We start from the raw sequence: 22,103 nt of genomic DNA on the forward strand, positions 1-22,103 counted from the left end.
TGTCCGCAGTGCAAACTGACAGGAAGCTGGCACAGTGCCGTCACATGTTCTAGAGACAGCAGATTTGTAGGTGTTCAGGAAATGCAGCAGATAAAGGGCTCAAGCATATTCTTGTACAAAGAAGAATAGGTCCACTTCATTCTATGAGCAGAGCAAAGCTGACTGATGCTGTGGAGCTGCAGATGTCCTCGGGTATTGATTTTAAATAAGCTTCCATTTCCTATGATATACTGGGCTTGGTTCAGACAAGTATAAAAGGATACTGAGATACTTACTTTAAGTTGATGCATGGTTATAAAATTTTAACATATGGCTTGATTTGTATTGGGTATTAAGAAACAACTCATGAAGGGGGAAACTTCAGCTGTGTTCATGAGGTTTACCAGAACTCGGAGGAAACTGGAGAGGACACACAGCCAGTCTAAGGCATGTGCCAGGTGTTACTGGCGACTTGGCTAGGTTCAGTATTTTTCAAGTCCTGTCTGCCTGCGGATCTGATACTCAGTGTGTGTTTTACAATTCTTTTCCCAGGTCTCTATCAGTACCATATGCTTATCAGTGTTGTGCATTTTGGGGGTGTGACTCTTATGCAAATTTAAACACAGAAGATAACAGCCCCCAAGAACACAGTGTGACAAAAGAGAAAGGCAAGTGTGTGCACTCTTGATAGAGAATTTCCAAAGCATCCATCAACCTGTCTGTGTTGTAATCATTTTGAAAGGATCAGCGCAAATCTGTGGGGAAAGTAGTGTTTACTTTGTTACCTGCAGAAAAAACAGTATTTTCTATATACTTTGACAATTTTATACATGGATAAAATGTATCTTGTTTGTATCCCAACCTAATGCCCTCCACATTACCCCTGACCTCCTCCCCCAATACTTAATGTTATCAAGCCTCAAAGAAGCTGATCTTGCACTAGTGACGTAGAAGAAATAATGAGGGAAATCGGTCCTTTTGAAGTGTGTACCATTTAAATGTGATGTGCTTTATATTTAGGTGCTACAGATGCAGCAAATGTCACCAGCACTGCTGAGAACGAAGAACATAGCCAAATAATTATCCACTGTACACCTTCAACAGGTAGTGCCCAACCTCCATGCTGTGATGTCTCACCTTCAGTGGGATTGGGTGAATAGACCTAAGGGTCCAGATGGATGTGGTTTCTACAGTAGGGGAGGGATTAGATGACCTACAAGGGCCATTTTTCAAACTAAGCCTACTGTTCTTTTAAAAAATCAGTTCTGTATGTCACCGTGGGGTTCAGCAGGGATGCACTCATGTGGGTGTGTGCAACATGTGTGTGTGTAGGCCAGGGGTCAATGTCAGGTGTCTTTCATTTGCTCGCATCACAGTGTTTGAGTCAGGTTTCTTACTAAACTTGGGTAGCATTGGTTTGGCTAGCCTGTCTGCCCAGTGAGCAGTGAGGATCCACCTGCCTACCCCCACCTCCTCCAGTGCTGGAGTAACAGACGGCTTTGTGCCAGGCTTTTTATGAGGTTGTTGGTGACCCAAACTCTGGTCCACATTCTCATGCAGCAGGCACTTTACCAGCTGGACTATCTTCCTAACTCCTTAATTTCTTCTAATGTAAATTTTTGCTTTTTTTGATCTTACTCATTTGGGTAAATTGATGTGACATACTTGGTTGGGATTATAATGACATATTCTCCCTAATTTACAAATAGACGGATTTCTCCACAGCTGAGCTACAGAACCACAGACTGATGGATAAGCTAAGACAGAAGCAGTCTGGTGTAGGTCATCCTTCTGTAGAATCAAATGCCTCCTGAAGGAAGCTGTAGGCTTCCAAGGACAGTCTAACTGTTAGGAAAAGTGGCTCCACCCATATGAGAAACAGTTCCCAGAGGATGTTGTTCTTGTCAGAGGACCTTTCATCCGCTTTGTGTTGTGTGTTTGTGTGTGTGTGTGTGGGGGGGGGGGTTACTTGTTTTGTTTGACACAGGCTTTCACCATATATCTCTGGCTTGCCTGGAACTCTCTATGTAGTCCAGGCTGGCTCCAACTCAGAAATCATCTACCTCTGTCTCCAGAGTGCTGGGATTAAAGGTGTGTTACCTTCCCAGCTCTGCTCTTCTTTTAAAGAGGGCTGAGTTCTGACTTAGAATTTAAATTAAGGCAATTAAAGTGCTTTCTTGTAGAACTTCCCAACAGCAGTACAAAATAATAAAAAAAGTTTATGATATCTGGAAATCAAAAGGTGTAGAATTGGTTTATATGATTTAAGATGGACCTGGTGAAATGTCTCAGGGGTAAGGGCACTTAACTGTCAATACCAAGCCTGATGTCCTGAGTTCTATCCCCAGCTCACACATGGTGGAAGGAGAGAATCAAGTCTGGCATTTGTCCTCTGACCTCCATACATGCATGCATACTCCTTAAATAAATACATACGTAATTTTTTAAAAACCATAAAATAAGATACTTTATTGAATAATTTTTCATGACTGCTGAGAATAAAATATGCCTTTAGTCAGCTACAATACATAGTTTTCTTCTGCTTTATAGCCAAATTTTTTTATTTTAAAAATTTAAATAAAATACTCATCATTTGTAATATAACTAGTATGTGAAAATTAATAAGACAAATAGTTCAACCTTTATACCTTTAACCCCAACTTTTGAGAAGCACAAGCGGGGTGCAGGGTGAGCTCTGTGAGTTCAAGTCTAGCTTGATCTACGCAGCAAATTCCAGGACAGCCAGGGCATAGGAAGAGCCTATTTAAAAAAAAAAAAAAGACAAATATTTCTGTTCACTGAAACAGTTTTGTTTTCTCTCTCTCTCTCTCTCTCTCACACACACACACACACATACACACACACACACACACAGTTTTTATTCCAATGTAGTTATAAGTAGTTAATATCTGATTTACATATGCAGTTATACTAGCTTAGGAAGTAATCTTTGTCAAATCATTTTAAGGTTTTCAAATGTCAGTTTCTTTGAAGATCAGGTTAACTACCTACCTCCTTAGGTTGCTTCTGAAAAATGGAAACATATGTGTTTACAAATACACATGTACATATATAGTTATAAAGTATTTGGAGACCAGCAAAAGAGGGGAGTTAGTATTTACTGAAGTTCAACAATATACCTGGCAGCTGCTTAAATACATTAACCGAGTAATTCTGTATAAGCTGTGCATCTCTATGGATAGGCATTGTTTAGCCACAAGGGATAGCATGGAAGCTATAGAGGTCTGAAAGGAAGGCTGGTAAAAGATACAAGGCATTTGATAGATTGCATATGTGGACCAAGTCCCTTTTATATACTTATATTGTGGTGTGTGTGTGTGTGTGTGTGTGTGTGTGTGTGTGTGTGTAAGTGGTGCTCTGTGTACTAATTTTATATAAAGTCAAATTTTCAGTTACCTCTATGTGACTCTACCAAATATTTAATTTTAAAAATTTAGGGCATCTTTTTCTGTTACTAAAATATCTTAGCAGTAGTAATCTTTCAATTTGCAGGTGGCAGGCTTATTCTAGATTTAATTGCTAAGCCAGACCGTAAGAGCCACAGTGTACTCTAACGGTGTTTCACTGTACCCTTTCTTTTTAATTTCTAGGTGCTTTCAAGCCCTGTGAATATTTACTGGGAAGCTGGATGATTCGCCTTACAGTGTGGTTCATTTTCCTGGTCGCCTTGCTTTTCAACCTGCTTGTCATTTTAACAGTGTTTGCGTCTTGTTCATCACTGCCTGCCTCCAAACTCTTCATAGGCTTGATTTCTGTGTCTAACTTACTCATGGGCATCTATACTGGCATCCTTACTTTTCTTGATGCTGTGTCCTGGGGCCGATTTGCCGAATTTGGCATTTGGTGGGAAACTGGCAGCGGCTGCAAGGTAGCCGGGTCTCTGGCAGTCTTCTCCTCAGAGAGCGCTGTATTCCTATTAACACTGGCAGCTGTGGAAAGAAGCGTATTTGCAAAGGATTTGATGAAACACGGGAAGAGCAGTCACCTCAGACAGTTCCAGGTGGCCGCCCTCTTAGCTTTGCTGGGTGCCGCAGTGGCAGGCTGCTTCCCCCTTTTCCACGGAGGGCAATATTCTGCATCGCCCTTGTGTTTGCCGTTTCCTACAGGAGAAACCCCATCGTTAGGATTCACTGTGACCTTAGTGCTATTAAACTCACTGGCATTTTTACTAATGGCCATTATCTACACTAAACTATACTGCAACTTAGAGAAGGAGGACCTGTCGGAAAACTCCCAGTCTAGCGTGATTAAGCACGTTGCCTGGCTCATCTTCACAAACTGCATCTTCTTCTGCCCTGTTGCATTTTTCTCATTTGCACCATTGATCACGGCAATCTCCATCAGCCCCGAGATAATGAAGTCTGTTACACTGATATTCTTCCCGTTGCCTGCTTGCCTGAATCCGGTCCTGTATGTTTTCTTCAACCCAAAGTTTAAAGAAGACTGGAAGCTACTGAAGCGGCGTGTTACCAGGAAACACGGATCTGTTTCAGTTTCCATCAGCAGCCAAGGCGGTTGTGGGGAACAGGATTTCTACTATGACTGTGGCATGTATTCCCACTTGCAGGGTAACCTGACTGTCTGTGACTGCTGTGAGTCATTTCTTTTGACAAAACCAGTATCATGCAAACACTTAATAAAATCGCACAGTTGTCCTGTATTGACAGCGGCCTCTTGCCAGAGGCCAGAGGCCTACTGGTCTGATTGTGGTACACAGTCAGCCCATTCTGACTATGCAGATGAAGAAGATTCCTTTGTCTCAGACAGCTCTGACCAGGTGCAGGCCTGTGGACGAGCCTGCTTCTACCAGAGTCGTGGATTCCCTCTGGTGCGCTATGCTTACAATCTACAGAGAGTCAGAGACTGAACTCCAGTGTCTGCCTGCGACTGTTTTTCCCCATCAACCAAATCACAGTGCTGGCATGGGAGCTATCTGTCTTTTGACCTTTCATCTGGAAAGCACTTGTAGAATCACTTCCTGGTGTCATGCAGAAGAGGAGGAAGGTGGCAGTTTATTTCTCAGATCAGACATCTGTGAAGAATGGGTGCCTAAACTATAAATTGTTGAAAAAAAATTGTGATGCCCCAGTAATGTGTGCTCTATTCTAAATAAATGCAACTTGAAAATGGTTTGATGTATGGCATAGCAATATAAAATTAGGGTTTTATTTTTTTTCTTTCTGATCCATCAGGTGCAAAGTTCAAACTATTTCTGAAATAAGCACAAAATAAAGGACAGCTGTTAATATATTTTAAGTGAAAATGTGAATTTGTAAAACTAAGAAAATGCCTTGCTAATTTCACCTAATGATTCATCATTAATCTCAGGATGACTGACTTCAGGGCCACAAAAGAGACTGTCTCCCAGCTAGAGTTATGAAGAGTTCAAACAGGCATCCCCTTCATGTGTTTTCTGTGTCCATAAATTAAAGGTTCTGTTCAAATGATTTGTAAATCTAAAACCTGAAGATGTTTTGAGGACTATTGACAGCTGTTAGATTTTTTTTTAATAGCAGACCATTTGGTTTTGTTCATTGTACATTGCTCTGGTGAAATCATAGTGATTTATGCTCCCCCTCGGTGTTTTACAATCACAATACTAGGACAAAGCAAAAGGTTAATTGCTATGAGGGTTTAGTAGAGGTGACTGAAGTACTAAGAAACACTGAGCTTTTAATAGTATCCAAGGGGTTTGATGGTTCTAAGTAATGTCCCCATCAACTGGCATGCCCTAATGTCACTGGCTGCTCTTACATTTCCAAATTCATTGACGTTATCTATCATTCTGATTATATAGGAAGCAAACTCGAGTCATTTTCTTGTAATTGTAAGAAGCTGATAGTAATCAAGACACCAAGCACTTAAGTTTATTTTTTAGTGAGCTGTTGTATGAGAACTTCCATACATTTTTCTTTTTTTGCACACTGTAATTTAAAAAACAAAACCATTCAGTAGCTCAGATGCTGTGTGCTTTGGTTAAACAAGACACAGGAGTGGGGAAATCAAAGCTTGTCCTATGTCTTTACATTTTTAAGATTTACTTGATTCTTACCTATAGGCTTCTGATGTGTTTCTGTAAGAAGACTTCAGACTGTGTTCAGTCAGTAGCAAACCCACTGCCATCTTAGTTCTACTTTAAACAGAAACTTAAGCTAGATTGCAGTTTGATTAAACTGTACATACTGTGCATATGATTAATTTTTATCTTGTGTAAATTATTTTTAGAACACGAGTTGGGAAATGTGGCTTCTGTTCATTTTGTTTAATTAAAGCTACCTCCTAAACTATAGTGGCTGCCAGTAGCAGAATGTTTAATTGTGGTTTATAAACGTGTTTTTGTTTTTTGATTTTTTTTCCCCTTGCATTGTAAATAGTGTTGGTTGTACATTGTCAGTGGAATAAAAACAGAATCTTTGTATATCAAAATCATGTAGTTTGTACAAAATGTGGGAGGGATTTATTTACTGCGTGCTGTAATTTTGTAAGGTCATCTATTTACAACATAAATATAATGTTTGTATATTTACACATCTGATAAATATTAAATCATAACTTGGTAAGAAAATCCCAATTAAAGGCTTTCTTCCTAAAATTGAAATTATTGAAAACTTCATTTTTTTTCTATAAGAAGTAGAAGAGACCAGGTATGGTGGCTCATTCCTTAGTCCCAGCAGTTGGAAGATAGATCCCTGAGTTCAAGGCCAGCCTGGTCTACATAGTAAGTTCCAGGGCATCCATAGCTTTGATAGAGAGATTGTGTCTCAAAAAACCCAACAAAACAAAACAAAAACCCAAATAAACAACAATAGAATACTAGGTACATAAAGTATGTGGTAAACTGTGCTAGACATTGGATATGAAATATAGCATTGCATATGATGTCTTCAACGATTTAGAGTTCATAAAGCAATCTAGCATCTCTTAATTTATAACTAAGTATATTAGTGAGTGTACTTAGTATTATTCAGTCAAATTAAAATTTCAAACTACTGAATATTAAAAGAAATGTTGGAAATAACCATTGGAAAACAGAATTTTCATGCTATCATTAAAGTCTAGGACACTGTACTGAGATTTAGAAGTAAAGTTTTATCTCATATTTAAACTATATAGTAGAAAACAAATTGTTGTGGTATTTAAGAGAGTAGTAATCATTATTTCTCTACAAAAGGCAAGAATTAACTATCTGCATGATAGTACATGCAGTGACTTTCCTCGATGCGTAGGAAAACCCTCATTTTTCAGATGAAAAGACAGTTGGTAAAACAGAGCAAATTTCAGTAAATCCTTGAAACATATGAGCCTAACCAGAACACCATTCTCTTGGTCTTCTTTATTACTTTATGAGTATGGATGTATGAAGGTGTGCTCATGCCAGACAACAACTTGTCATCCTCAGGGAGTTTATCCACCTCACTTCGGACAGGTTCTCTTGTTAATCTGAAACTCTTTGGTTAGGCTAGACTGCCTGATTAGCCAGTGACTGGCCCAAGCTTGTGCCACCACACCACAGTCTAATGTAGGTGTGGAAATGGAGCCCGGGTGTTAATGCTTTGAGGTAGGCACTTTACTGACTGAACCGTCACCTCAGTTCATTCATCTTTGCTCTGGAGATAGTAATGAGTTTATGTTAAACTTTCAATGTTGGAAATGTCTATAGCAAAAAGCACGGCGTAATTACCTTCCACCTTCCACAATTGTCACCAGCAAACGACGAGACTTTCATCTTCACATTCACTGAGCCCCTCAGACCTTCTGCCTCTTCTGTTACTTTAAGGTAAGCTAAGATGTATTTCATATGTTGATACTTAAGTATGTGCAGGAAGACATTTTTGAATCCCTACCATAAAATTGCCATAAGGATTACTGGCAAAGGTATTAGTTTGTAATATAGTCAAATATTTTTAAGCAAAGGTCACTCTTGCAGGGAGTTTCTATGCCAATTTCAAGAACCCTCATATTATTAGAGTGAAAATAAATGAGTAGTAAGATGCTATTATGTCGACACCCTATAACTGAAGGGGAGAGCTAATCTGTACAGTTATATAATCCTACCCATCTGGACTATTGTCAGCCCCAGTAATGAAAAAACACTGTAAATATAGACCACAGATGTGACTTTATTACATTCAAACAGCCACAGCAGGTCATGTAATTGCCTTACAGTGTTTAAGGCTAATGCTCTTGGTGAGCACACTGATCCTGGAGTATCAAGAACACTTTAATAAAACATTAAGATGGTTAGGAAAATATATAACATTCCTAATGACGGGGAACTCGATGCGGGATAGTGTTAGAATTCAAGAGTCTTTACTGTTTAAGTGTCAGGTCCTGAATGGAGCTGAGGATTGATGGATGAGTATGATCACGGGGTAGATTATTTTGGGCAGGATTAAATTAAGATCATTGTGGTTAAATAGCTTATTTAAGGATAGTAAGAGGAAAACTACTGGTTCAAAGCCAGGTCCATTCCTTTCCCCAAAACCTTTAGGTTATTTTTGGGGGACAGGGAATTGTTTCTCAAGCTTCCATCTCTGTGAAGGTGTAAGATAGTCCAGTGTCTCTGGGTTACTGACACAAAGGGTGTTTTCTGACAAAAGACTTTAACCAGATGTACCAATACTGAATAACTGGAGTAAGTTATTAGTGCTATGGCACTAATCCTACTAAATCGCCTTTCTTAGTCCGTCGAACAGTTTTCTTCCAATACCATTGTTCTTACTGTAAAATTGAACAAAATAGGCCAGCATGTCATTTATAGTCACTGTAACCTTTGCCTCACTTTTGGTTACCAATATCTCTACCACATCTAACTTCGCTATGAAAATTCTACAGACAAAAGCTCCATCCGATTTTATCTTTGATCATTAAAGTTTTGTGTTGTGTCAGTCATTGTCATTTTTCACTTGTGATGTTTCTTACACTAATGTGCATTAGGAACTAGACAAGCTGTGTTTACAAATGCATGCAGTTTTGTGAGCATGAATATGCAGCCCTCTTGCAATATCTGCCATCTTTTCCTTGTGGGCTTCAGCTAGATCCTCTGGTCCTTAAAGGAGAGTGTCTCCAGGTCCTAGAAAAATGTTTATTGCATCACAGTTTGAACTTTCATTACAAAAAGAACGATGGATCATAAGGTTGGTTCGTGATCTGCTGCTCTAGTATGGACATGCTGGAGTGTGGACACAAATGCTTTGAAAGGCCAGAAAGTTAACACAGCCTAACAAAACTGATTATATTGACAGATGCTGCCCATATATTGAGAGACTGCGCCCAGAGTATTCTTGGCTCAGATAAAGTTCTCGTCCCTACACTGCAGCCTGATGTAAAAAACAAAACAGAACAAATGAACGAAAAAAATCAATCACGAGTGTTAGGGGTGTTTGTTTGTTTGTTTTGTTTTTTGATGATCCTGACCTTTTCTTTTTAAAGGATCAGCTTTAGTGACACCCATACATGTCGTATACCAAATGGCCTTCAACACCTCAGTAAACAGTACCCTGGAGAGCATCAGGACAACTTGGGAAGACGCGGAGCTGACGCTGTCAGTCCGGAGCCTTCCAGTCCTACCTGGAAGCCAAGCTTTGCAAGCCGGGACAAAGCCCCTTGCGGTGTACAAGCGTCGCTATGACAACAAGGCCTAGTGCTGGCGCTGATTGGCCGGAGGGTGCGCGCGCGGAGACTGCTGGGAGAACGCGACGCCGGCCCTGCTCGGGCCGTTTGAACTTGGCGGGCCTGATGCAGGCGGCGGGTCCTTGGCGGGCCGCCTCTCCCGTTCCTTGCACCCGCTACCTCGCCCGCTGCAAGCCCGGCTTCCGGCCCTCCTCAAGCTTTGTCGTCGACCTCATAGTGGATTCTCAGGGCCCAGGGCTGGAGGATGTGGCGTTGACCGAGTGCTTGTTGCCGCCGTCTCTGAGCTGCAGCAACTCCACCCTGTCCCTGTTGTCTCCCCTTGGCCACCGGAGCTTTCCATTTGGCGAGGACGACAGTGAGGGGGAGGATGAAGAGGCCCTGGACGAAGATGCCTGTGAGTCAGAGGCCAAGGTGGAGAGCTTGGAAGGAATGGAGTTACAGGGCCGCTCCAGGTAAACTCAAGGCCCGGCCCTCACAGCCCTTGTCAAGAGTCCTTAGAGATGAGATTCAGAAGGCTTTGTTGCCCACCCCCGGCCTTATAACTTCCTGTTTTTCAGCGCAAAGGCTGTGTAGCACCTGCATCCTGGGATGCTGGGCAAATTCTTACCAATGGTCATTGATTTCCCATGATTTTTCCAGTCTCAGTTTCCATAGAAACTTACAGTCGCAAGCACACAAAATTTGCTACCAGGATTCCTTAAAATCCCCAAAAACCACGTTATCGACTCCACAGCTCTTTTTCATAAACTTAGCACCAAAATGTATAGCTAGTGCTGGGTAGTAGTAAGTAGGTAAAGAGCTGAGTATGGTGCCTGTAATGTTGGTACTCTGCAGAGACAGGTTAACTGACCTGAGTAAGAACATTTAATGGAATAGTGAGTGTTCAAGGGGGTTAATAACACCATCTTAATGTTTATTTACATTGATTCATTCAACAAACATTTACTATTTTGCCACATATTAGTGTAGCTAGAGGGGACCATAAACAAGGTATACAAGAACTAGAAAGCCCAAATCACTTCATAAATAACAAAACTGTATTAGAATACAGATAGAAAGTCTACTTGGGCTGGAGAGAGCTCATTGCTTAAGGGGGCTAACTGCTCTTGCACCAACCCAGGTTGATTTCCAAGCACCCTCATTATCAGGTGGTTCACAACCACCAGTAACTCTAGTTCCAGGAAATCTGACTCTCTCTGTCTCGTACTGGCATCTGAATGCCTGCACTTGTTGCACATAATAAACTCACACACAGTGCATACGTACTCATAAATAAAAATAAATCTTTTAAAAGGGTCTGCCTCAAAGGCATACAGCTAGTTACAAGCAGCCCAGGGCTTCGAACTCAGGTACCTCTTTCGTGCTTTTACGTACTCATTACTGTGGAAACTGGAACAAAAGGCCTGCCCCTGTAGGAATCCTTCTAAGACAGCTTTGTTCTAGGATATATTCCTTGTGGCATCTTCAGGAAGCATTTGCAAGGTTCTGATTGTCAAGCCGTGTCAGGCATAGTACAGGAGAGTTAGGAAATTGCTGCCAGCAAGGCTGTGCTTTTTATTTAATTAGTAAGATAGTCCCCACTCAGTCTAAGGCATTCATATAAAGAATTAGTCAAATACAAAGTCACTCACATGGAAGGACAACTTTGTAAGGGTGAGAAGTGAAAGTTTACAGCAGTGAGGGTGGAAGTCACAAAGGACAAGTGAGTAAGCCACTCTTCCAGACTGCTAATAGCAACAAGAAATAGGCTTCCCCTGATTTTCCTAGTAGAATTGTCAATTAGAATTTTAGGAGTCTTTTCACAAGGACAGTGCGGATTTAACATTTTAAAAATAAATTTGCAGGCTGTGGTGAATACCTTCTAATTAATATTCAGAAGAACCAAGCAGTGTGTCATAGTTTAACAACACTGTGAATAAAGCCGTCAGAATACATGTCAGCTACTGAGACTTGTGTTAGCTTCCAGGAGCCAAAGAAACTAGCCATTAGAGAGCCAGCTAGGGAGGAACTAGGCCTATTTGGGTCTCAGTCAAAGCCTAAATGAGCCGATAGGACCTACTTTTAGTCTGCTTTCACACTTTAGTCCTTACTTAAAGGACTAGGTAAGACTACATCTAAAAAAAATGATAAAGATTTATCATGTTTCGTGGATACAGGAAAGGAATTTCACTTTTAGGGCAAAGCTAGAGACAGCACAGAGGCATGACACATTCATCTACCTGCAGTTCAGCAAAGCAGAAATAAGTCTGATCAGTTTGCTGAAGAAGGAGCCCACTCAGGAGTCTGGGTTTTATGCTGAAGGTAAAAGCCTCACGGAAGAATGTTTGCAGTGATGCAAGGATTCAGCTAAGGGGTGAACCTGGACACAGCTGTTAGAGTGGTTCGAAAGAAAGGGAAAAGACCATTTATTGTAAGGTTGGAGAAGAGAATGGCTTGAACAAAACAGAAGACTAGAGATTTGTTACCACAAGTGTCCATGTATATGTAGGATGTAGAGCTAAAAATGGAAGTTTCTGGTTTTGGTGACTGGGTAGGTGTGGGTACTCTTCACTAAGGATTGGAAGAGAAGTGAACTTTTATTGGGAGGCTGGGATAAGTGCACAAATGATTGGATTTATTTTGTACTAACTTTATTAGCTGGATAATTGGGAAAAAGTCTGGAATCCAAGATAGAGGTCTGAGCTATATTACTGATGTGGGACTAAGAAGATGTAATGAGACTTGATACAGGACAAGATAAAGTCATTCTGCAAGACTGAGAAAGAAGGAACTGTATAAATAATATATATCAGCAGTGTCTCTTTCCTTCCAGAATACAGATTCTATAAGGGTGTGAATAAATGAATAATAACAGGAAAATGAGTAAACTTAATCTATGAAGTAGAGAAAATTACATAACAGAGTTGATGAGGCCATTGTTTGCTAGGAGGAACACTAAAAACACAAGGAACTACGGTCTATAATAAACTAGATTTTAGGAGCGAGGGGGATGCATCTGGAAGAATGCTAAGATAAATATTGGATTTAATCATCAGCACCACAATTTTTTTGTTTGTTTTTAAAGGAGGCTGTAGAGATGGCTCAGTAGTTAAGAAGACACACTGATGTTATAGAGAACATGATTTGAGTACCCAGAGTCCACAACTGATGTTCACAACTTGCTTATAACCCAGTTTCAGGACATGTAACTAACACACTCTTCTGGCCTCTGTTGGCACTGTACTCATGTACAAACATGTACATACAGACACACATTCTGTTTTGGACCCTGATTAGTCTCTTCCATGGAATCTGGCCATTAAGCTTTCTCTAAGTCTTGTGAGCATTATGCATTACCCAGGATGCTCTGCTCTTAGATTTAAGACACATGGTAGGAATGGAGACTGACAGGAGACCGATAGCCTGAAGAGTTGTAGATTCACTAAGACACTGGCAAAGGCAATCAACTGTCAATTTCAAGCATGAAAAATTAGAGAAAACAAAGAAAAAAAGCCATAGTAATAGACAAGTATTATTTCTTTGAAACTTTTAATTTTAAAACAATTTCAAGCTTAGAAAAATTTGAAAGAGAACTTAACAAATATCTGTTTCCTCCTTTAACCAGAATCCCTGGTTGTTAACATATTTTTGTTTTGTATTTGCTCTGTATGTATACACATTGTTTTTTCCAAAATACTGTTAAGGATGGGAGAAGGTCTGGTTAGGATTACATGTAGTAATTAGCTGTCCAAGTAGGATTTTTAGGAATAATTTTAAAAAAAAAATCAGCAATGCTGAAACTGAGGCCGATAGATTGGTTTGGGACATTCCCACGGGTTCTTAAGTAGTATGGTTTTAGAAGTAAGTGCAGGTGGATGGCTAGCCAGAGTCAAATGGACTTGTAAAAGTGAAACTGTTTGGACTACATTTTTGCTTTCATTGCACAGCTTCGTGTTTCTGAGTGGGAAGAGTTCTCTGTAGTAAGTTTTCCCCTTCTCTTTCTTGTAGCTGTGAAGTTGAGTCCCAGGACAAACAAGAAGAGAAGCAAGTGCTGTTACAGGAAAGCAGTCTGACACCATGGGAGATGTGGTTTGTTGGCAAAGAAAAGGAAGAGCGTGGCCGGCTACAACAGAAAGTTCTGGAGGTAAACTGAACAATGATCTCTTCACTGAATCCTGAGCTCGTAGATCCACCTGTCTCTGCTTCCTCAGTGCTGGAATCAAGGTTGTGCACAACCACGAACATATGAATCTTCATATCCAAACATAGCTAGAGAATATTAAAGGGTGCTCTTATTTCGAAGAAAATAGAATCAAGCTCTCCTCTAACCTGCATTTTTTCCTGTTAGATATTAATATATTTCCATATCCTTAAAACATTTTTTTTGTTCTGAGAATTGAACATGAAGGCAAGTGCTCTCACCTTTGTGTTACACTCCTAATCCTAATTAAATACTTTTTAATAACATCATTTTAAAGTGACTGCCTGATTATATATAGGATGTATTAAATATGTATCAAAATGTGTTTACTGTGTAGAGATTTTATTTTCATCTGTTTGTAACCATGTTAACAGTAAAATCATAGAGACTAAAGCCTTTATAGTATTAGAACAAGTTTTCCTTATCAGTTTTAAAACTATTTTTGTGTTGAATTTCTTGCTAGATAGAAAGTAACAAGTCAGGAGACATGGCATAACTCAAATGGTTGTAGGTACCATTCCATTCAGTAGTTTGTTATTACACACTACGCTGTTTTCTAGAATGTAAATCAATTCCTGGAAAAGCACACTGTGAGGGAAGCCCTTCCTTATTAACAGGACTTTAAAAAGACCTTGTGGTTGGTATTAGGAAGGCTTAGTAAGAGCCCCAGTTACAGCCTTTTCACCTTACAGCCTCCTCACTTGCTGGTTGGCATTGCTAAGTTATTTAAACTTTTGTACTTTAACTTCTCCATCTATACAAGACAGTTGAAATTGTACACGTCACTGGATTTTTATAAAGACTAAGTGAAACGAAGCATGAAAATGACTGGTTTTGGTTTTATTGGTATTATTTGTATCATTGCCATCATGATCTTCTTAATGCTTTTTTATTTATTTTGCATATTAACTTGTATTTTGAGATCCAAACAAGAGTCTCATCCTATCTTATTAGCCTAGCCACCGCTCACCCTGCCCCCAGTACTGGGAATCAAATCTAGGACCGTCTACATGCTAGACAAACAATCTGCTACTGACCTATACCCATAGGTTCAATATATTAAAAATACTTGTTCCCGGCTGGAGATATAGCTTAATTGGTAGAATGCTTACCTAGCATTCATGAAGCCCAGGGATCCTTTTCCAGAGTGGCATAAATCAGAGAGGTGTGATGGCACATGCCTGTTTCCCAACTGCATTTCCAGTATCTGGGAGGTAGAGTTTGAAGGATCAGAAGTTCAAGGTCATCCTGGGGGAGTTAAAATAAAAGAAATCAATAGAAATACTTGTCCATAGTAACAAGTGTGTTCTTTTTATTATACAGAAAATGAATATGTGTATACATATATCTGAAATGTCGCAGTTTTGTGCAATAGCTGGTACTGTATTTTGGTTTTATTTGTTTTTAGCCCATTGAATTGATATTAGATTCACAGTTTTGTTTTGTGGTAAACACTGGGGTGTTCATGGCTTTGTCTGGACCCTCACTACAAGTCACTTACTAAGACAAAGGAGTTACTTCAAATCATTTTTACTTGGTATATAAAGAAGGTTCATAATTAGAGTAAGCCTGGTCTGTGGAGTCATATAGAACAAAGCTGAATTTTAATGTGGAGAGCTGCTTACATTCTTTTGGCCCTGATTTCTTCATCCACAAGCCAGACCTTAGCAGCAGAGTAGTTAATAGCATGCATTTGAGCCATACTTTCTATTTTCAAAACTTAAGACTGAGTATGTTCTTCCGTTCTTTGATGAAAGGGAGAGCACACCGTTGGGTTATGGCTGAGGGTAGAAAATGCTCAGTACAAGTTAGATATTATTCAGTATGAAAGCCGATAATTACTATGAAAAGCTGTTTCGAGAACAAATTATAATAATATAAAATCCATGCCACAATAATTAAACATACAGAAGGCTATAATTATTTGTAAGGGTTAAATCCTTTTCATCTTTTAGATTACTTAGCATTTTTGTGCTGCCTTATTACTCTGACATGACTAAGGTATTTTTGTCTGAGTGGTTTTTTGGTTTTTTTTTTTTTTTTTTGGTTGTTTGAGACAGGTTTTCTTTGTGTAGTTTTGGCTGTCCTAGAACTTTCCTTGTAGACCAGCCCTTCCTTGAACAAATAGAGATCCACCTGCTTCTGACTCCCAAGGGCGGGGATTCAAGGTGTGTGTCACATTTGCCCAGATTTTGTTTGACTGCTATGTAAGCTTATTCTGAGTTGTAATCAGATTTTTCATGCCTTTCATTTTGTTTTATTTCCTGCTTTCCTTACTTACTGCATTGCCTCTTTGATTTTATAATCTATATCATAAGAAGCACAGATTTTTTTTTTTTTTCTGGAACTGAGGACTGAACCCAGGGCCTTGCACTTGCTAGGCAAGCGCTCTACCACTGAGCTCTACCCAGAAGCACAGATTTTTAAAATGTTTGTTTGTGTGTTTTTCTGTATGAGTGCTCTGTCTTCGTGCACACTGGAAGAGGGCATCAGATCCCATTACAGATGTTTGTGAGCCACCATGTGGTTGCTGGGAATTGAACTCAGAACCTCTGAAAGGCGAATCAGGTGCTCTTAACCACAGAGCCATCTCCTGTCCCCAGATCTTTTTTTCTTAAACTACAGGAAGGAATAGTGTATCTGAGATTCCTACTAAAGCTAAAAAATCAGGAAGACAGAAGTAATTGGTTAAGGTTTCACTTAGTAGAAAAGTTAGGACTGAATTGATTTCCAATATAAATGCCTTTCTTCACAATATCAAGATATATTTTAGAAACAAATGAGTCAGCCTTAATATTTATTTACCTTTTTGACAATTTTGAGTCAGTCTATTTTTTTTTTCATATCCCAGGATCTTAAAGTTGCTGTGCCATCCCGACTGACCCCAACCTTAATGTTTCTGCTTCAGCCTTCCAAATGTTGAGATTTCACTTGTAGACTACCACAGTTGGCTTAACTATTTATTTATTTATTTAATTATTGCACGTTTGTTATAGAATGATGACCTTTTTAAAAAAATTAATCATTCCATTTGTTTATATCTCATGATATCCCACTTCCCAGTTATCTCCTCCCTCAAAACCCCATCCCATGATGTCCTACTTTCCTACCCCCTTCACCAACCCCCCTCCCCCCTCCCCTTTGCCTGTAGGAGTTCTCCCCCACCCACCCACACTTTCCTACCACATGCCTCCAGCATCTACCTACTCTGGGGCATCAAGCCTCCCAGGAACCAAGGGTCTCCCCTCCTGTTGCTGTCAGGCAAGGCCATTTTCTGCTACATATGTATCTGGAGCCATGGATCCCTCCAGGTACACTCCTTGATTGGTGGTCTAGACTCTGGGAGAACTGGGTGGTCAGGCCAGCCTATGTTATTCTTCCAATGGGTTTTCAATTCTCCTCTGCTCCTCCAGACCTTCCTGTAGCTCCCCAACCAGGTTCCCTGAGCTCAGTCTGATGGTTGGCTCCAAGTATCCACATCTGCATTGGTCACTTGCTGGCTGTACTTCCTCAGTAACTGCTACACCAGGTTCCTGTCAACAAGCACCTCTTGACCACAGCAACAGGGTTGGGTTTGCTATCTGCAGACATGATGGATCCCCAGGTGGGGCAGTCCCTGCTTGGTCCTTCCTTCAGTCTCTCTTCCATTTTTTTTGTCCCTGTTTTTCATTTGGAAAGGAACATTTCTGGGTTAAAAATGTTGAGATGGTTGGGTGTCCCCATCCCTTAACTGGGCTCCATGCCTATCTGCTGGAGGAGGTCTCTACAGGATCTATCTCCCCCCTTCTTTGTGCAATTCAACTAAAGTCATCCCCAATGGGTCCTGGAAGTCTCTCAGGTCCCTGGTGTCTGGGACCCTCCGGGGGCTATCCCTAGTTCCTTGTCCTCCCTGCTACATATTTTTGTTCGATTTCCTGGCCCTCTATACCTCTCTCCCATCTCCAGATCCTGAATAGGTTGCCACCCTATTTCCTCCTTTCTTCCTTCCTAGTGCCTTTTCCCTCCACCTCCCACAATGATCCTGTGTCCCCTTCAGTGCAGGACTGCAGCATCCACACTCTGGTCTTCCTTCTCAATATGTTCTGTGGGTTATATTATGAGCATTGTGGGCTTTGGGGCTAATATCCAATTATTAGTGAGTACATACCATGTGTGTTCTTTTGTGGCTGGGTTACCTCACTCAGGATGATATTTTCTAGTTCTATCCATTTGCCTGGAAATTTCATGAAGTCATTGTTTTTAATCTCTGCTTAGTACTCCATTGTGAATATGTACCACATTTTCTGTATCCATTCTTCTGTCGAGGGACATGTGGGTTCTTTCCAGCTTCTGGCTATTATAAAGAAATCTGCTATATGTTGGAACATCTTTTGGGTATATGCTCCAGAGTGGTATAGCTGGTTCCTCAGGTAGAACTGTTTGGAATCTTCTCAGGAACCAACAGACTGATTTCAAGAGTGGTTGTACCAGCTTGCAATCCCACAAGAAATGGAGGAGTGTTCCCCTTTCTTCACATCCTTGCCAGCATCTGCTGTCACCTGAGTTTTGATCTTAGCCATTCTACATTCTAACTGGTGTGAAGTGGAATCTCAGGGTTGTTTTGATTTGCATTTCCCTGATGACTAAGGATGTTGAGCATTTCTTTAGGTGCTTTTCAGCCATTCTATATTCCAGAGTTGAGAATTCTTTGTTTAGCTCTGAACCCCATTTTTTAGTAGAGTCATTTGGTTCTCTGGAGTTTAATTTCTTGAGTTCTTTGTATATTTTGATATTAGCCCTCCATTGGCTATAGGATTAGTAAAGATCTTTTCCCAATCTGTGGGTTGACGTTTTGTCCTATTGACAGTGTTCTTTGCCTTACAGAAGCTTTTCAATTTTATGAGGTCCCATTTGTTGATTTTTGATCTTAAAGCGTAAGCCATTGGTATTCTGTTTCCCCTGTGTCCAACTATTTGAGGCTCACCCACACTTATTTTTTTATTAGATTCAGCGTATCTTGCTTTATGTGAAGGTCCTTGATCCAGTTGGACTTGAGTTTTGTACAAGAAGATAAGAATGGATGAATTTGCATTCTTGTACATGCAGACCTCCAGTTAAACCAGCACCATTTATTGAAAATGCTTTTTTCCACTGGGTGATTTTTAGCTCCTTTGTCAAAAATCAAGTAACCATAGGTATGTGGGTTCATTTCTGGGGCTTCAATTTTGTTCCATTGATCTACATGCCTGTCTCTGTACCAATACCATACATTTTTTTTTTAATCACTATTGCTCTATAGTGTAGCTTGAGGTCAGGGATGGTGATTTTTCCAGAAGTTCTTTTATTTGAGGGTAGTTTTTGATATCCTGGGTTTTTTGCTTTTCCAAAGGAATCTGCAAATTGCTCTTTCTAATTCTCTGTAGTATAGCTTGAGGTCAGAGATGATGATTTCCCCCAGAAGTTCTTTTCTTCTTGAGAATGATGTTTGATATCCTGAGTCTTTTGTTATTCCAGATAAATTTGATTATTGCTCTTTCTATCTCTGTGAAGAATTGAGTTGGAATTTTGATGGGGATTATGTTGAATCTATGTTGTTTTAGGTAAGATGCCATTTTTACTGTGCTAATCCTGCTGATCCATGAGCATGAGAGATCTTTCCATTTTCTGAGATCCTCTTTGATTTCTTTCTTCAGAGACTTGAAGTTCTTGTCATACAGATCTTTCACGTGCTTGGTTAGAATCATACCAAGGTATTTCAAATTATTTGTGACTATTGTAAGGGGTGTTGTTTCCCTAATTTCTTTTTCACTCTATTTATCCTTTGAGTAGAGGAAGGCTACTGATTTATTTAAGTTAACTTTGTATCCAGCCACTTTGCTGAAGTTGTTTATCAGCTGTAGGAGTTATCTCCTGGATTTTTTTTTTTGGGGGGTCACTTATGTATACTATCCTATCATCTGCAAATAGTGATATTTTAGCTTCCTCCTTTCCAATTTGTATACTTTTGATCTCTTTTTATTGCCTAATTGCTCTGGCTAGAACTTCAAGTACTATATTGAATAGGTAGGAAGAGAGTGGGCAGCCTTGTCTTGATTTTAGTGGGATGCTTCAAGTTTCTTTCCATTTAGTTTGATGTTGGTTATTGGTTTGCTGCATATTGCTTTTATTATAATTAGGTATGGACCTTGAATTCCTGATCTCTCCAATACTTTTAACGTGAATGGGTATTGTATTTTGTCAATAGTTTTTTTTTCAGTATCTAATGGGATGATTTTTTTTTCTTTGAGGTTGTTTATGTAGTGAATTCCATTGAAGGATTTCCGTATATTGAACCATCCTTGCGTTACTGGGATGAAGCCTATTTGATCATGGTGGATGATCATTTTGGTGTGTTCTTGGATTCAGTTTGCAAGAATTTATTGAGTATTTTTACATAGATATTCATAAGGGAAATTGGTCTAAAGTTCTCTTTCTTTGTTGGGGACTTCTTATGTTTAGGTATCAGTGTAACTGTGACTTCATAGAAAAAAACCGGTAGTGTTCCTTCTGTTTCTGTTTTATGTAATAGTTTGAGGAGTATTGGTATTAGATATTCCTTGAAAGTCTGATAGGATTCTGCACTAAAGCCATCTGGCCGTGGGCTTTTTTGGTTGGGAAACTTTCAATGACTGCCTCTATCTTCTTTGGGGTTATGGAACTGTTAGTTTATATGATCCTGATTTAACTTTAGTACCTAGTATCTGTCTAGAATATCATCCATTTCATTCAGGTCTTCCAGTTTTGTTGAATATAGACTTTTGTAGTAGGGTTGACTTTTTTTTTTTTTTTAATTTCCTCAGTTTCTGTTATGTCTCCCTTTTCATTTCTGATTTTGTTAGTTTGGATACTGTTTATGTGCCTTCTGGTTAGTCTGACTAAGGGTTTATCTTGTTGATTTTTCTCAAAAGAACCAGTTCTTGGTTTTGTTGATTTTTTTTTTTTTATAGTTCTTTTTGTTTCTACTTGGTTGATTTCAGCCCTGAGTTTATTTCATGCAGTCTACTCCTCTTGGGTATATTTGCTTCCTTTTCTTCTAGAGCTTTCAGGTATGCTGTCAAACTACTATTGTATGTTCTTTCCAGGTTTTTTTTTTTTTTTTTTTTTTTTTTTTTTTTTTTTTTTTGAGACAGGCAGAGCTCTGAGTTTTCCTTTTAGCACTTTTTCTTTGTGTCCTATAACTTTGGACATGTTATGTCCTCATTTTCATTGAATTCTAAATAGTCTTTAATTTCTTTATTTCTTCCCTGTAGACAGTTGTTCAGCTTTCACGTGTATGTGGGCTTTCTGTTGTTTTTGTTGCTATCGAAGACCATCCTTAGTCTTTGGTTCAATAGAGTACATGGGATTAATTCCGTGTTCTTTTATCTGTTGATGTTTGTTTTGTGTCTGAGTGTACGGTCGATTTTTGAGAAGGTACCATGAGATGCTGAGAAGAAGGTATATTCTTTGGTGAAATGTTGTATAGATATCAGTTAAATCCATTTCCTTCATAACTTTTGTCAGTTTCACTGTGTGTCTGTATTTAGTGTCTGTTTCCATGGTAAGTACATTGGTGAGAGTGGGGTGATGTTGAAATTTCCTACTATTATTGTGTGAGGTGCAATATGTGCTTTGAGCTTTAGTAACATTTCTTTACAAATATAGCTGCCCTTGCATTTGGGGCATAGATGTTCAGAATTGTGAGTTCCATCTTGGTGGATTTTTCTTTTCATGAGTATGTAGTGTCCTTCCCCATCTTTTTTGATAACTTTTGGTTGAAAGTCTATTTTATTGGATATTTGAATGACTATTCCAGTTTGTTTCTTGGTCCCATTTGCTTGGAAAAATTTTTTCCCAACCTTTTACTTTGAGGTAATGTCTGTCTTTGACTTGATGGTGTGTTTCCTGAATGCAGCAAAATGCTGGATCCTGTTTATGTATCCAGTCTGTTCACCTATTTTTTTTTTTAAATTAGGAAATTGATTCCATTAATGTTGAGAGATATTAGGGACCAATGATTGTTGCTTCCTGTTACTTTTGTTGTTAGAGGTGGAATTATGTTTCTGTGTTTCTCTTCTTTTGGGTTTGTTGTGAAAAGATTAATTTCTTGCGTTTTCTAGGATGTAGTTTTGCTCCTTGAGTTAGAGCTCTCCTATTATCCTCTGTAAGTCTGTGTTTTAGGTAATACCTTGGTTATTCTGGGAATATCTATGGTAATTGAGAGTTTTGCTGTGTATAGTAGCCTGCTGGACTTGCATTTTTGTTCTCTTAGGCTTTGTATGACATCTTTTCA

General features: G+C 39.4%; 2 protein-coding genes across 2 annotated transcripts in view; both read left to right on the plus strand.

The window, feature by feature from the left end:
- Lgr4 (leucine-rich repeat-containing G protein-coupled receptor 4) overlaps window positions 1-6,167 on the plus strand; it is a 101,987-nt gene extending 95,820 nt beyond the window's left edge. The window contains 3 exon segments of the mRNA NM_173328.2: window positions 532-647; window positions 1,000-1,083; window positions 3,591-6,167. Coding sequence (NP_775450.2) covers window positions 532-647; window positions 1,000-1,083; window positions 3,591-4,867 — 1,477 coding nt within the window. The 3' untranslated portion in view covers window positions 4,868-6,167.
- Window positions 6,168-9,665: 3,498 nt separating this feature from the next.
- The window catches only part of Ccdc34 (coiled-coil domain containing 34), a 35,414-nt gene continuing 22,976 nt past the window's right edge, over window positions 9,666-22,103 (plus strand). The window contains 2 exon segments of the mRNA NM_001395602.1: window positions 9,666-10,085; window positions 13,621-13,756. Of these exon segments, the coding sequence (NP_001382531.1) occupies window positions 9,739-10,085; window positions 13,621-13,756 (483 nt within the window). The 5' untranslated portion in view covers window positions 9,666-9,738.

This window comes from Rattus norvegicus, chromosome 3, assembly GCF_021556685.1.
Source record: "Rattus norvegicus strain SHRSP/BbbUtx chromosome 3, alternate assembly SHRSP_T2T, whole genome shotgun sequence".
In the NCBI taxonomy this organism is placed as follows: Eukaryota; Metazoa; Chordata; class Mammalia; order Rodentia; family Muridae; genus Rattus; species Rattus norvegicus.